Raw genomic sequence first — 15,054 nt, 5'->3', positions numbered from 1 at the left:
CCCTCTGCATTTCTCTGGACTTGGCAACGGCAAGAGCGGGACACTATGTAGGCCCAACCATAACTGTCCTCTGAATTGTTATATCTTTCCATCTTCTGCCAAAAAGTTTGGCTTGCTCCTTCAAGAGCTTTGAGAGTAGCCCAACAATACATCTAAATACGATACATTTAGGCTGGATGATGCCCGGTCAACTCATTGCCATCGGTGCTGATAGCACAGTGGCCAACGGCATCAGGCGAACGTTATGCTAAAGGCTACATACTCACGGCTACATGGTCAAGTCATGTTGATTTGTATAGACCTTAATCACAAAGAGTCTCAAAGGGCTGCACGGACCACAGATTATTACAGACCACAGACTATTATTCCACCATCCCCTCATCTAAACATACATGAGGGCAAACAATACACAGATCTTGTCAACATAAAATATAGGTTATTCATATGCTGTAGAATAGAAGTGTGATTTAAGGTTAGATTTAAACATTTCCACTGAGCTTGCAGATCGAATCTCATGGGGAAGAGCATTCCACAGTACCGGGGCCCGAATGGAGAACGCTTTCTTGTCTTACTTAAAAAGCCTCGCTGCAGCATTTTGTACCAGCTGAAGGCTCTTGATTTTGGACTTCGGGAGACCGGAGAGTAGTGCGTTACAGTAATCGAGACAGGAGGTAACAAACGCAAGAATTGTAATCTCTGCATCCGACTGAGACAGAATAGGGCAAATTTTAGCAATGTTGCGAAGATGGAAAAAAGCTGTTCTAGTAATATTCTTAACGTGTGTTTGCAAGGACAGATTGGGGTCAAATATGACACCTACATTTTTGACTGAATCACTCTGGGGGATATTACATTTGTCAATGTTCAGAGCAGTTTTTGAGAACAAGTCACGGCATTTAGATGGACCAATAACTAACGTTTCGGTCTTTTCAGAGTTAAGGCACAAAAAGTTAAGTAACATCCATTCCTTTATGTCAGTGAGGCAGGCCTCCAAATTTCCACAGTTTAGTGAGGTAGATTCCTCAATCGGAAGATATAGTTGAGTGTCATCTGCGTAGCAATGGAAACTGATGTTATACTTGCGAATAATATCACCTAATGGAAGCATGTAAATGCTGAAAAGAAGGGGGCCAAGTCCTGAACCCTGCGGAACACCACAGGTAAGACTAAAGGGCTTGGATGTAATTTCACCATATTTAACACAGTGCGTCATATCGGAAAGGTACGATCTGAACCATTAGAGGACGGTTCCTGAGAGACCAATCCATTTTTCCAACCGTTAAAAAGATAAGCTAAGATTCGGCTGGGCCATCATTGCTTACATATGGGAATTCTCCAACTGGGTCCAGAAACGCCAAGCAATCGTTTTCAACGCATCGTCTGTGACCTACAATGCCAATAAGTAATTTTTATACCGATTTTTGCAAGACAAATTGCCTTATACACGAGTGCGTGTTATACAGAAATCAATACGGTATATTTGAACACCACTGATAAATTGTATTGCAAATATTTTTTTCACTTTACAGTTTGCAAACAGTAAAACTTTTGTGTTTGTTTTTTACTAATGCACAACACAAAAACAAAATCAACCAGTAATGAACAAAAAACAACAAACTATTTATACAAACATCTAAACAATTATATAATATACTGGACTGTCTCAGAAAATTAGAATATTGTGATAAAGTTCTTTATTTTCTGTAATGCAATTAAAAAAACAAAAATGTCATACATTCTGGATTCATTACACATCAAATGAACTATTTCAAGCCTTTTATTATTTGAATATTGCTGATTTTGGCTTACAGCTGAAAAAAACTCAAAAATCCTATCTCAAAATATTAGAATACTTCCTCAGACCAAGTAAAAAAATAATTTTATAACAGCAAAACTAAATCAAACATTTGAAAATGTCCATTGATGCACTCAGTACTTGGTTGGGAATCCTTTTGCACGGATTACTGCATCAATCCGGCGTGGCATGGAGGCAATCAGCCTGTGGCATTGCTGAGGTGTTATTGATGCCCAGGATGCTTCGATAGCGGCCTTCAGCTCATTTGCATTTGTAGGTCTGGTGTCTTTCATCTTCTTCCTAACTATACCCCACAAATTCTCGATGGGGTTCAGGTCAGGGGAATTAGCAGGCCAATCAAGGACAGTGATGCCATGGTCAGTGCACCAGTTACTGGTGGTTTTGGCACTGTGGGCAGGTGCCAGATCATGCTGGAAAATGAAATCCTCATCTCCATAGAGCTTTTCAGCAGATGGAAGCATGTAGTGCTCTAAAATCTCTTGGTACACAGTTGCATTTACTCTGGACTTGATGAAACACAGTGGACCAACACCAGCAGCTGACATGGCTCCCCAAACCATTGCTGACTGTGGGAACTTCACACTGGATTTCAAGCAACTTGGATTTTGCTCCTCTCCAGCCTTTCTCCAGACTCTGGCGCCTTGACTTCCAAATGAAATGCAAAACTTGCTTTCGTCTGAAAAGAGGACTTTGGACCACTCTGCAACTGTCCAGTGCTTCTTCTCCATAGCCCAAGTCAGACGCTTCTTCCGTTGTCTTGAGTTCAGAAGTGGCTTGACCATGGGAATCCTGATGGAGGGTATCAATGATGGTCCTATGGACAGCAGTCTTCCCCATACTTGTGATTTAGTTTACTGAACCAAGCTGAGTGTTTTTAAGGCTCAGGAAACCCTCGCAAGGTGTTTCGAGTTAATTAGATGATTCAGGTGATTAGTTGAATAGCCTACTTGTATACTTTTTCATGATATTCTAATATTTTGAGATAGGATTTTTGAGTTTTCTTAAGCTGTAAGCCAAATTCAGCAATATTCAAATAATAAAAGGCTTGAAATAGTTCAGTTGATGTGTAATGAATCCAGAATGTATGACATTTTTGTTTTTTTTAATTGCATTACAGAAAATAAAGAACTTTATCACAATATTTTAATTTTCTGAGACAGTCCAGTATTCACATGTGATTCCAGACAAACACCGGAAAGGTTTTGGGCTTTCAAAATACATTTTTTTGTTTATTGAGTTTAGTTTGATAACTGCTATAATAATGCAAGGCCACTGTATCCCGGGGGTAAACATGCGTTAACAGCTTGTCAAATTTATTTAAAGTAGGTGCAAATTCCCTTGCAATTTCTTGGTTTTCTAAAACTCATATCATTATAATGGTAAAATAATAAAAAGGGGTTTGAATACTTATTACATGACCAAATTCAAGTACATTTAAAGGACTTTCAAAGCCATTTTTTTTAATTCCTCCAGTCCCGTTAAAATAAATCTTGTATTTTGAAGATCCACAAAGCTGCCACGAGCGGCTGCCTTTTCCAGCAGCTGCCCTATTGTTTTATTGTCTGCTCCTATCTTCGGTGTTTTTTCTTCCCGTTTTGACAACACTATGGATTACTTCTATCCTATGGACATGGGTTTTAGCGCACAAAAAATGCGTGTATTCAAGGAATTTCAACTCCTTGCCCTGAAGAATTCTCGTGCCGGCGTGATGAAGGGGCCTATCGTGGAAGAGCCGGAGCTAGCGAAGCGGCTAGCGGCGTTATAAGTCTTCGGTACCATCCGTAATCATGGTAAATGCGAACTCACGACCAAATAAGATCGAGTGCTGGTGGAAAACATCGAAGCGCACAGGGAGCGCAGTTGCTGTGTTTTGCGGAAACGTGGCTCACGTTTAGCATTCCGGACGCTAACGTGTAGCCATCCGGAGCTACCCGGAGCAATCCGGCTTCAACGCCGCTAAACAGAGACACGAAAGCCAGGGGGAATCGGAGAGGAGGTAGACTTGCTAAAACGAGGTGGTGTATCCCTGGATTTTCACAAAGAAAAGTTTTCCATCTGCCGCAGGGATGTCGAACTTTTGGCCTGGCGTGACGTCATCCACTCCGCTACAAGCACCCCTAGGGCATCATGTTCATCTGTTAATAAACAACGGGGTAGACTGCTGGAAGTGTGAATTTCCCTACAGGGATGAATAAAGTATCTATCTATCTATCAATTTACATAGGTGATTTTATGCATTCATCAAGACAATTGATTTTTAGATCTTGAGTATTTCGCAAATATATTTGTTTTTAAGACAAATCGCCTCAATGGGTGTTGGTTAATATGTAGCTTACATTTTCAGTTGTAGGAAAAGTAAAACAGGGAAATGCTACCTTAATGTCAAAAACTGATCCTTGCACTGATATACATTTCATAGTGCCCTGATTAGCTGTAGCATCCACCTGTCCCATTGGACATGACGCCTAGGGGGAGATGACGCTTAATAGAACAACGCCGTACATAATAATGTCAGCTGCTGTTAAACATGAGGGAGGGAAAAAATGCAATGGCAGAGTGAACCCACAAGAAAGCAGTGTCTGCTGTATTTTCAAGCAGATGTGTTGTGAACATGGCAACAATTTCAGGCTTACAAGCATTCACCTCAAAATTTAAGCACTTTCCAATCAATTGAAAACACATTAAAATTCAAGCATTGACACGGATTTCAAGCACCAGTCAGAACCATGGGTTCTTTATTTTTTTAACGCAACCTTTGCCATAATTAAGAGTTCACCGTGTAATAAATTAAAAAGGCTATTGATGAAATTCACACGCTTAAGTAAGACATGACGCATACATATGGCCGGTTGGTCCCTTTATTTTCAATACCAATTGATCAGGATGCTTAAAACAATGCATTACAAATAGCAAGGTACAATTTCTCTTTTTAAAAACGTTCAAATGTAGCGATGTTGTCGAAAGAAAACACAGGCGTCACCTTCCACTTGGCATCCAATCCCAATGTCCCATTACTCCTCATATCAGTTCCATATAATTTAACAAGGCAACCATAAAAAAAAAAAAAAAAAAACTCCGAAATCTCTTGTAGCATCCACTCAAGATTTAACGGCATACGAAGGGAATTGATTTCAAATTACACAGTGGAGCATTGAAACGCACAAATGGAGGTTTTGTTTTGTTTGTTTTGTTTCGTTTGCTTGTGTTCTCATCCTACCCAACGACGACAATCACAAACGGCGACATGAGGAGACGTCCTTCCTTCTATAATGTACAACAAGCGTAAAAGGACCGTCACTAGGACTTCCGCTTTCTCCGGAATACGTACAACCTCCAGCCCCATTTTTGAATATCATGACAATCAATAGATAAATTAAAAATACTCTACAAAAACATATAGAGTTATTTTCCCTACTTAGTTCTGAGGCTGAGCGCTAAATGTTAATATTTACAAGAGCGTTGTGCATGCTTATTTTTGCTCACCTCCCCCTCAAAAAATGACAAAAACAAAAGTGGCATCAGTTTGCAGTACTTTGGAGGAAAAGAAACTAAATCTAGAAGTCAATTACATTGCGTGGATAGCAGAGTAGCGTGTACTGTGGAGTAGGGAGATTTTACTGGATGTTACAAATTGTCAAGCAAACACAAAAAAGTGTAACTAAAGCTGACAAGGCTGCACACTTTGGCCAGAGAGGGGAAATAGCTCAACTCCCTTCAATATAGATTTCTTATATGCATTATTCAGAATTATGGAATAAAAACCCTTTTACAAATTATCAGCATGCGTCGCAATGCATTTACTTTCGATATTGGCAACGGATGACTACATTTTCATTTTTATTCGGAATGTTTTGTATTGGTTAAGTGTATGTGATGTTTTATTTCGCAGTGAGTCAAATTGAACTGTTCCAGGTGATTCTCTTTGCTTTCCTTATAATCAACATTAAATATGAAATTAAATGTGTAATTTAAAAGCGTATTTATCATGTGCTAATTAATAATAACATGTTTAGCGATATAACGTTTTTATTTGATTAAACACGCTCTCGGGTCAAATTACACTGGCAGAGTTAGTGCTGGTCAGAATAAACAACCATTTAAGGGTTTGAATTAAAAAAACACAAAGGTTGATTCCCTTGAATTTACAGTAAAAAAAAAGAACATATCCAAATGGATATGAGTATGAATGGATGTTTGCAATTAACCCTTTAGTTGTGTTCTCGATAATATTGGCTGATCTTGCAAATGGAAACGACATATTCTTTAGTATTCTACGGTAATTTTAAAGGTGAACTGGGAATTTAAATTTTGTGATAGTTTTAAGAAAAATCAATCAGGATTGATGTTTGTAACTTGTTAAATCAAAGAATATTTTCTCATGTTTAATTTATACAAATTGAGTCTGGAACACTTTTTGGGTGTATTTATAGTAAGCTTACGGCTCAAAAATGATGAAAAAAACGTATGATTGTGAAGTGTCATCAACACACACTAATTATTGAAATGGTTAGTTTATACAAGTAATCACTTAGAGCAGTGGTCAGCAACCCCCGGGCCGTGAACCAGTACCTAGCCATGGATCGTTTGGTACCGGGCTACGTGGAAAGAAAAAAGAATGACCTTTTTTTTGCTTGTACACACGCAATTGATTGATTGGTCGCAAAAATCGCTGAGCTTATTTGCTCAACTTTGGACGCAATGTTAATTGAACCAATTGAGTGTACCGAATCCTAACCACTAGGCTATTAAGATTGTATGTTCTCGTGGCCCGGCACTGTAGTAACATTAGTAATAATATTGATAAGCCCAGATCGATGGCGCAATCACTAAACCACTAAGGAACAAGATGACAAATGGAAATTTAAAATATATCTCATCATCATCACTTTCTACTCATGGTGCCACGTTGTACAACATTGTCATGGAGCATTATGGGCAACAGTTTAGCCAAATAGTTGTACAACGTGGTACTGTGAGTAAAAATGGTGTGATGATGAGATCAAATCTGATGAGTTTTCCTGTGTCATCTATGACATTATCCCTAATGGTCTAGTGATCACACAGTCAATTTGGGCTTATTTTTATTATTTCTAATATTACTATTGGGCCAAGCTACAAGAATCTAGACATTAAACCGCCCCGTTGAACAGAAAAGGTTGCTGACCACTAATTTAGAAGATACATAACAAAGGTCTGGGATTTTTTTCCCCTTCGACTTCTGAGCTTTGGGACCAACCCCATCTGGGAGTATTCTTGTAAAAGCAAGTTAACTTCATTTCTCTTTTTAGTACTGTATGCGAATAATAAAGGGCCCCTTGACAGTTGTGCTGCTAATGAGGCGGTGAGACAGCACGTTTACCTGGGATTTCAGTATTGTGACAAAATAAACATGAAAGAAATGTCTGATCAGTGCCAAATGACTAAGCTGACTTTTGGTGTTAGTTATTGTTTGCAAAGCCTATAGCAAAGCCTTTTCTGAGTAGGGGACTTGCGGCGGCTCTCCAGAAAGTGCCGAGGTGGCGCCGTAGTTGGGCATCGCCTGCGTGATGGTGGCGGGGCTCGTGCCAGGAAGCGGCCCGCCGGGATAGGAGTGAGCTTCAGTAGGCGGCATGCTGCCTGGTGCCGTGTAGACACCGGGCTGAACCATGTACATGTGGGCCTCGCTGGGGACAAAAAATACAAGGTCACCTTCAAGTTACTTACAAAAGAATTAATGATCGACCGATATGAGTTTTTCAGGGCGGATACCAATTATTAGTATCAAGAGGAGGCCCATAACTGATATTTGGAGCTGATATTCATTTGCTGTAAAAGCTTAAAAATTTGCACAAGACATTTTAATCATGCAAAAATACACAAAGAATATTTGTTACTCAGATTTTAAATTCAAATGAAACATTTGTTTACACAGGGAAATCCAATAAAACCAGGGTCTCATTCACAATGGTTCTCTGGTTACAGCGACCAATTAACAAGTAGGTAATATAAGCACGCATAACAATAAGGCTAATATAGCACATTATATAAAACTACTACTACTCATGTACAGCCAAATGGTCGTTAAAAATATAGCGTTTTAGCTACATTGGGTCGCTTCTAGTGGGGGTGACGTTTGCAGGAATATGTCTTAATAGAATTATTATGTAGACAGCGATCGCTTTTCTGCTTTAATCACGTTGATCAATATTTCTTAATAAACTCATTATACAGACTACGATATTGACACTCGTTCTATCTGAAGAGCAGTGCTGAGAAGCATGGGAAAATCAGAGTTGGCGTTCACGTCAAGGGGAATGAGACCCCGGTGTTGTCTGCTTCCGTGTGTGCATCACTAAAAGTTGATGACCTTTCCTCTACATTTCAGCAAGGGTGTCACAAAAGGGGTGGAGAGGAAATAGAAAACTGTAAATGTGTGTTTAAAAAATATTCACGAATATGAAAAATATTCGCGAATATGAAAAATATTAGCGACGGCCCTAAACTCTGGCTCCAGTCTGCAGTCTGACTGTTGACAGTGTAGAGTGGGCCTCCTGCTTCAGGGGCTCCGATCCTGGTCAATTATAAAATCAGAAGGCGCGGGATGGGTAGCGTTCGAGACAGAAGGCATTATCGCATTAATAATATGACGATAACGACATTGGTCAAATACCTAAATATCGGCAGGCCCTATAGTTGGTCGATATCAAACCTTTATTTGTTAAAAACTATCATATATTGAAACCAAAGAACAAAATCAATTTACAGGCTCAAGCATTTGTCCAACAAATAAAAGTCATGTACTTTATAATTTTTTGTTTTAACAATTAATTCATGTACTGTCAAATCATACTCTAATATGTGAAAAATATATATATTTTTTTTTCTTTCTTTTGATTCCAGGACAAGTTTATACTTCACATGACACTTTGTTGCAATCATGTGGACATTGTGGAAAACTGCATTTACTTTCCTTAGGAAGGAGTTGAAAAACCAAAATTTTGAAAGAGCTATATTGGACAAAAAAAATAAGATAAATAAAAATGTTTGAAGCCACAAAAAAATTAAAATCCTTATATAGGCCTCATAAGGAAGGAAACGCATACTGTGTCTATCTGGATTCATTGGAAAACGCTAAGAATGACCATATATTTTAGACTTTTATGAAAAAGCACCAGGAAGCCACTAGGGAGAGCCAAAGAGCCATACGGGGCTATGGGAAGAGTTAAAATTATTACACAGACGACCTGGAGCACATACTCTGGAAAAACTGCTACATTTGTGGCGTTTGTATGTTTATCATCACGGAGACCTGGCTGAATCCGAGGATACTTGATGCTGACGTGCAGCCAACTGGCAGCTCTCTAGAGCCATTATTCTAATTTTGTGTTCTATTGTATAATGACAAAAAAGACCATTTATTCAACTGCAATTTTATGTCATTTGTTGATCTATAGTTGTTATTTTGATAGTGGTATACAAAGTATTGTATGATACTGATAGCGAATTAATAAATGTATCTAATCAGCGGGTTTTGACTAACGTGGAACTGATTAAAAACAACGCCAGCGAAAAACAAGGGATTACTGTACATCATTGCGCTTGGCGAGTTTATCTAACCTGGATGCAGGCGTCTGCTCCACAGGAACGTTGTAGCCAGGTACGCCAGTGGCGCTCATGCCGTAGGATCCAGGAGCCGGAGTGGCAGGGTACACCTGCTGGATGAGAAATTAGCGTTGCGATGCTGCCACTTTTGGGATACGGTATAATGAGGGTGGTACCTGCTGTTGTGTGGCGGCAGGGGGCTGCTGCATGTAGTACTGCTGACTCTGCAGTTTGGCGTACATTGCGTACACAGGGTCTTCGTTCATAAGCTTGGCGTAGAGGGACAGAGCTTCCATCACTTTCACGTTGAGCTCCGATAGCTCAGAGTGCTTCCTGGTCATACACACATGCAATATAACACACACACACACACACACACGCATGCATTACTGGGATTGACTAATATCGATAAATGATGAGTATTTATGATGAGCTCTACCGATCAATATCCTCCAGTTTCTGGTCAATGAGGGGGCCCATTTGATTGCATGCTCCTGATTTAAAAACAAACAAAAACACGTTACTCCACAACCGCGAGGTTTTTTTTTTACATTTGCTTAAAATATTTTCACTATTGTGTTGGATGCAAGTGGCAGAAATGCTGAATCTCCCATAAAAGGGGTTTTAAATGCAATTGAAATGTACATTTAACTAGCATATACATTTCTATTGACATTACAGGTAATTATTTACTTTATTTGAAAAACAAATTAGTTATATTTTTCAATCAAAATATGCATTTGCAAAATGTACAATGTCAACCAAATACACATTGGCTGTTAAAGTAAAGGGTTTATTTTGAATATTTGTTAATATTACGGATTCATTCATGTGAATAATGCAATTGCAGTAAAGTAATATCTTGCTTATTGCGGGTTTCATGTTCCAAAAACATCCCGTGAAAGGAGATTTATGTGAAATAAAAACCTTTATTTTTTTGCAATTATTATACAATTAAATACCCTATTATACACTGAAACCAAAGAACAAACCGTTTGTACATACTGAAGCATTCGTTTAACATGCTGAAGCATTTGTTTAACATAAGAGACTTTTTAACCAAACAGAATGCAGAAAACAATGCAAGTTACAGAAATGTGAAAAGTAATCGGTGCTATAGCGACCTATTACTAGATATAAAATGCATATTAGCATTTCACTATCAGATACATTTTTAAGTAGCAATTACATTTCATAATAAATTGCCATATAAAAAAGAACACAGATTTAAATTTGAAATAACATTTGTAATTGTTTACTTAAATTACATTAAGTGGTAATACTAAAATGATTAACAAAATCATTCTCCGAAAATATTTAATAACGTTTTTCCATTTTTTTGTGTGAAAAATCTGGCACACTAATATGGATGCAAAAACATGGTTTCCACAGGCAGAGTTTATTTTAATTGTTATACAACTTCACATCTGGAAAAGATTGTTAAAGATTTAAATTCCCCTTAACTTAAAAACATAGTGAAAACTTGAATGATTATCATAATTTTTGTGTACAATTGGCACTCCTAATTTTTTGAAAACCAACGGACCACCAGTGATGTACATGACACATGAAAAGGCAACAGGTGTCATTTCATAGTCACAATCTTTCTACTCTCGGTACCAAAAACAAATGGCACCATGAGTAAAAATATAGTGCATCACTGGAGGTCCAGTGGTGATAAATTGGCAATCTCAACCCTGCGACTCAGGTTAAATTCCCATCACAACCAATGTTTTGCAATTGTGGTCTGAGCTATTTTTTCAACTGATTAATAATGACTGCACAAATATGGCAAAAACTTCATGTTTATTACGCATCCAAACTTAAAAGTTCTTTTTGTGGGTAAAAATGTGCGTTATACTTGAATAAATACGGAACTTGAATCTAAACAGGCTTTTAAGGTTTTGGTTTGTCTGATACTTCCTTTATTATGCAGTATATTTAATTTGACTTTTGATTCTTGTCTAACTTATATTGCTAATTATGCAAGCAACTTCTCCAACAGGCACTCCAAATTCTAAGCATGTGGTTTACCTTCAAGCTGTAGCAACTCGACAGTGTCTGACTGGTTGTCGGTTGGGTCTGCGCTCTGAATCATCTGCAGTAATCGGTCCATTTTGTCCTGTAAGTGCAGTTTTTCAGTATTTACTATTGAGAAACAGTAGATACTTGATGGGCGTGTTTTTGTAATTTTACCTCGTCTATAAAAGCAGGCTCCTGTTCTGGCTCAATGTTCTCAACCTGAATGTCTTCACTAAACTGCACTGTCTTTTTCTCAGTCTTCACTGCAGCAAGAGGAGACACTGGTGGAAAACAAGCTTGTTACAAATATGAATGGAGGTCGGTAAATACCCCACTAACTTGTGGGTCACCTCTGAGTTTAGACACATTTTTGTTAAACTTATCAACTTTTTGTTTCATTATCTAATCATCCATTAGGGCTGCAAAAATTAGTCCACGACATAAAAATCGAAAATAGAAATAGTCGAAAATGAATTCCATTGTTGACTACTGTTGCCGTACACGTTTTCCAACAGTGAGGCTGTTGTCCATGAGGCTGCTTTTTGTATTTAATATCATTTTCCACATAATCAAATAAACTTCATGCAAAATTAAAGAAAAAAAAATAATGATCTGATTATTCAATCAATCATTTCATTAGTCGGTGACTAGTCAACTTTTAAAATAGTCGTTAGTTGCACCCCTACCATCCTGACTATTATCCATGAAACAATAAAGGCTTTGTAGGAGTCTGAAACAACTGACATGATGATTGCAGTGTTCTTATTTAAGCCTTTGAGTGTGTTTACGTACTCATCTCAGGTTCTGCTGTAAGATCAGCAGTGACAAAATTGGAGGGAAAGAGGCCGACCCCTTGATATGTCTCCCCTTTCCACCAGTTGGGATCACTGAAAATAAGTTTTGAATATTTACTTGCATATCAATACAGACCCATCATTGTGCATGTAGGTGTGCGCAAACCTGTCGTCCAGGATAGTGATGATCTCTCCCGACTTAAAGGTGAGCTCGTTGTCTTCGGCTGCTTCGAAGTCATAGATGGCTCGCACCTTGCGTCCGTCCGACCTGTGCACAGCCATGAGATGGGACGTGTTGGGGTAGAGTCCGGTGAAGGACGTTTGGTTCTGCTGCCTTTGTTCTTTCAAAGAAAGCTCGATGGCTACAGTTACAAAAAAATGAGAAAACATTTTTAGGGACAACAAATAACGTTGGCGATACATTTGGTCTAAATAAAAAGTATTGCTTCCATGACTATCCTCAACTATCATTAAAAGTTACAGGGTTAACAGATCACTAGTTTCAATAAACAATTTTTTTAAAAATTCGAACTGCCAATTATGCTTTTTGTCATTCACAATTGTTTTGAATTGCATTCGATGCATAAATCATTTACAATCTTTTAGTATCATAAAACAGAACAATATCAGAAAATCCAACTATTGATTTTATTGAACAGGAAGTTATCTTAAAATGAAAATTAAATTACCGTATATTCCACACAATAAGGCGTACACCTCAAAATAGTATTTTTTCAAACATATTTTTCACATTAGGGAGACAAGACTATAAGGCACATGGAATTGAAACTACAGTGAGAAGTAACATTAATTTGTGTAAACCAGTACTCATTTATTTATTAACATTATACGTTCTGTCTTAAAACACAAATAAGAACCCACACCGGTGAGAAGCCTTTTGTCTGCTCTGTTTGTGGCCAAAGTTTCAGCAGGAAATAAAGTTTAAAAACACACACAAAATCCCACACAGGTGAGATACCTTTTTCCTGCTCAGTTTCCTGTCAAAAATTCAGCTTGAAAATCAACTTAAAATCCGACACAAGAATGCACACTAGCGAGAAGCCTTTACATTTAAGAAATTTACCACTGAATGAGCTACGATTGCGCTTTTATATGTAGACCATCATTTTTGTAAGGTTGGAAAACGTTTTGTGTGGGGCTACTTTTTGTTAGTTTAATATGTTTGCTCCCTGCAAGGGTGCATGGTTGCTAAGGGGCCGGTCACACAGACATTTGCGGCTGAATCACGGCCAGAAATTTCTGCCTTTGAGGCGGACGCTATTGCACGCATTGAGATCGCCATTCAGACGAGATACAGCGGTGCTTAACACGAGGTCGGAAATTCGCGCGCGGGTGGCAGCGCGAAAGAGTTTTGCGCTGCTCAATTCTTCAGAGCGCGGGTACACAACCTTTCACGAGCGTATCGAGGCTGAACCACGGCCAGAAATTTCTGGCCGTGAAGCAGATGCTGTTGGGCGCTGTTGGACGTTTTGAGACCGCCATATAGACGAGATAGAGCAGTGCTTTACTCGCAGTCGGAAATTTTCACGTGGTTGGCCGCGCTCAAAACTTTTGAGCTGCTCAAAAGTTTGAGCACGTGTTAAACCGCGTGCCACACACGTGGTCAACACGAGGTGATGACGCGGAACGACGTGCTCTGGCCGCGGCCAGGGCGTGGTTACACATGGGTAGGACGGGAAATTTCAGCGGGTAATCGTGGGTGGAGCATGGTAATAGCATGTTCTGCGCCTGTATCGCGGTGTTATTACGTGAAATTAGCGTGTTACGCGTGTGACGGTCAAACGCCTTTCTCCGCGTATAAACAGCGCCTCGAGACGTCAAGGGGGTGACCTCGTCTTAATCCATTTTTATTTCTTGACATTTATTTTCAAGATAATAAAATAAAAATGATGCCATAGCTTGAAATCTTGATCTTCACGGGACTGTGTCTTGTGCGGTTATGATTTCTACAGCCCGGTGCCGAGATTTGCATCCCCTCGCTACTACAACCACTTTTACCTCGTTTTATCTCACTTTTAGGGAATGTAATGGCGAACATATAACCAAAACCACTTCGTCTTGCATTTGTTGGAAATGTAATACAACTTAAACCATTCCGTCTTTGTTTTTGTTGTGAACGTAATCGAACGTTCAATCCTCCCCCCCTCGCGTGAACGCGCATTCTGCGGGGGGGGGGGGGGGGGGGGGTGTGTTGCGTAGGAGTCGGATTTGGGCACAACACCGGCTCGGGAGCTTTTATACCCGTGGTCCACACGAGAAAATGATGCAGAAATGACGTGATGAGGAAGCGGAACAGTCGCCGGCGTGTTTTGCGGGCATACCACCGATTGAACAGCGGGTTGGCCAATTTTGCGCATTTTCCATCGCGGGCAACCACGGGCTAAAAAAAAAAACGCAAAATTTTAGCCGTGATTCAGCCGCAAATGTCTGTGTGACCGGCCCCTAAGCTAACAACTACCTAATGTGAACGCTAAACTAACGTTAAGCTACTGCTGAGGTATTCTGAGAAGAAAACCTTTCTGAAAAGTAAAAAAACGTTTGGGTTAATTGTATTTTTAATGTTTTCAATGGTCCTGTAAATATGGAGAAAGTTTGTGTGGAGTCAGTTCATGTTTTTTGTGTGTTTGATGTGCACATAGTCAGATCAGGAGTCTTCTCCTGGTACTGGGAACCATTGAAATCAATGCTATCCGTTTAATGTGGCGAAGCAAACCCCAACCTCAAAAAAAAAAAAAAAATCGGTCTGGGCGCCACCAGGCTTTACTTGCCGAAGACACACTACATGATGGACAACAACTCACGCTTGATACTGGGTCGGTC

The 15,054-nt window shown here is 39.2% G+C and overlaps 1 protein-coding gene across 2 annotated transcripts in view; it reads right to left on the bottom strand.

Moving 5' to 3' along the window:
- Positions 1-4,656: 4,656 nt before the first annotated feature.
- stam (signal transducing adaptor molecule (SH3 domain and ITAM motif) 1) overlaps positions 4,657-15,054 on the bottom strand; it is a 19,977-nt gene continuing 9,579 nt past the window's right edge. Inside the window, exons 7-14 of one of the 2 annotated variants that reach the window (XM_088326434.1) lie at positions 12,380-12,575; positions 12,212-12,306; positions 11,594-11,700; positions 11,432-11,519; positions 9,837-9,891; positions 9,574-9,730; positions 9,413-9,507; positions 4,657-7,479 (exon numbers count right to left, since the gene is read on the bottom strand). In XM_088326434.1, the coding sequence (XP_088182560.1) occupies positions 7,275-7,479; positions 9,413-9,507; positions 9,574-9,730; positions 9,837-9,891; positions 11,432-11,519; positions 11,594-11,700; positions 12,212-12,306; positions 12,380-12,575 (998 nt within the window). In that variant the 3' untranslated portion in view covers positions 4,657-7,274. Of the gene's footprint in view, positions 7,480-9,412; positions 9,511-9,573; positions 9,731-9,836; positions 9,892-11,431; positions 11,520-11,593; positions 11,701-12,211; positions 12,307-12,379; positions 12,576-15,054 lie in introns of both variants that reach the window. The other variant, XM_088326425.1, reaches the window with a different exon arrangement.

Source organism: Urocampus carinirostris, chromosome 1 (assembly GCF_059441175.1).
Source record: "Urocampus carinirostris isolate Australia breed hairy pipefish chromosome 1, RoL_Ucar_1.0, whole genome shotgun sequence".
NCBI classification, from domain to species: Eukaryota; Metazoa; Chordata; class Actinopteri; order Syngnathiformes; family Syngnathidae; genus Urocampus; species Urocampus carinirostris.
This window is presented reverse-complemented; position numbering and strand designations above follow the sequence as displayed.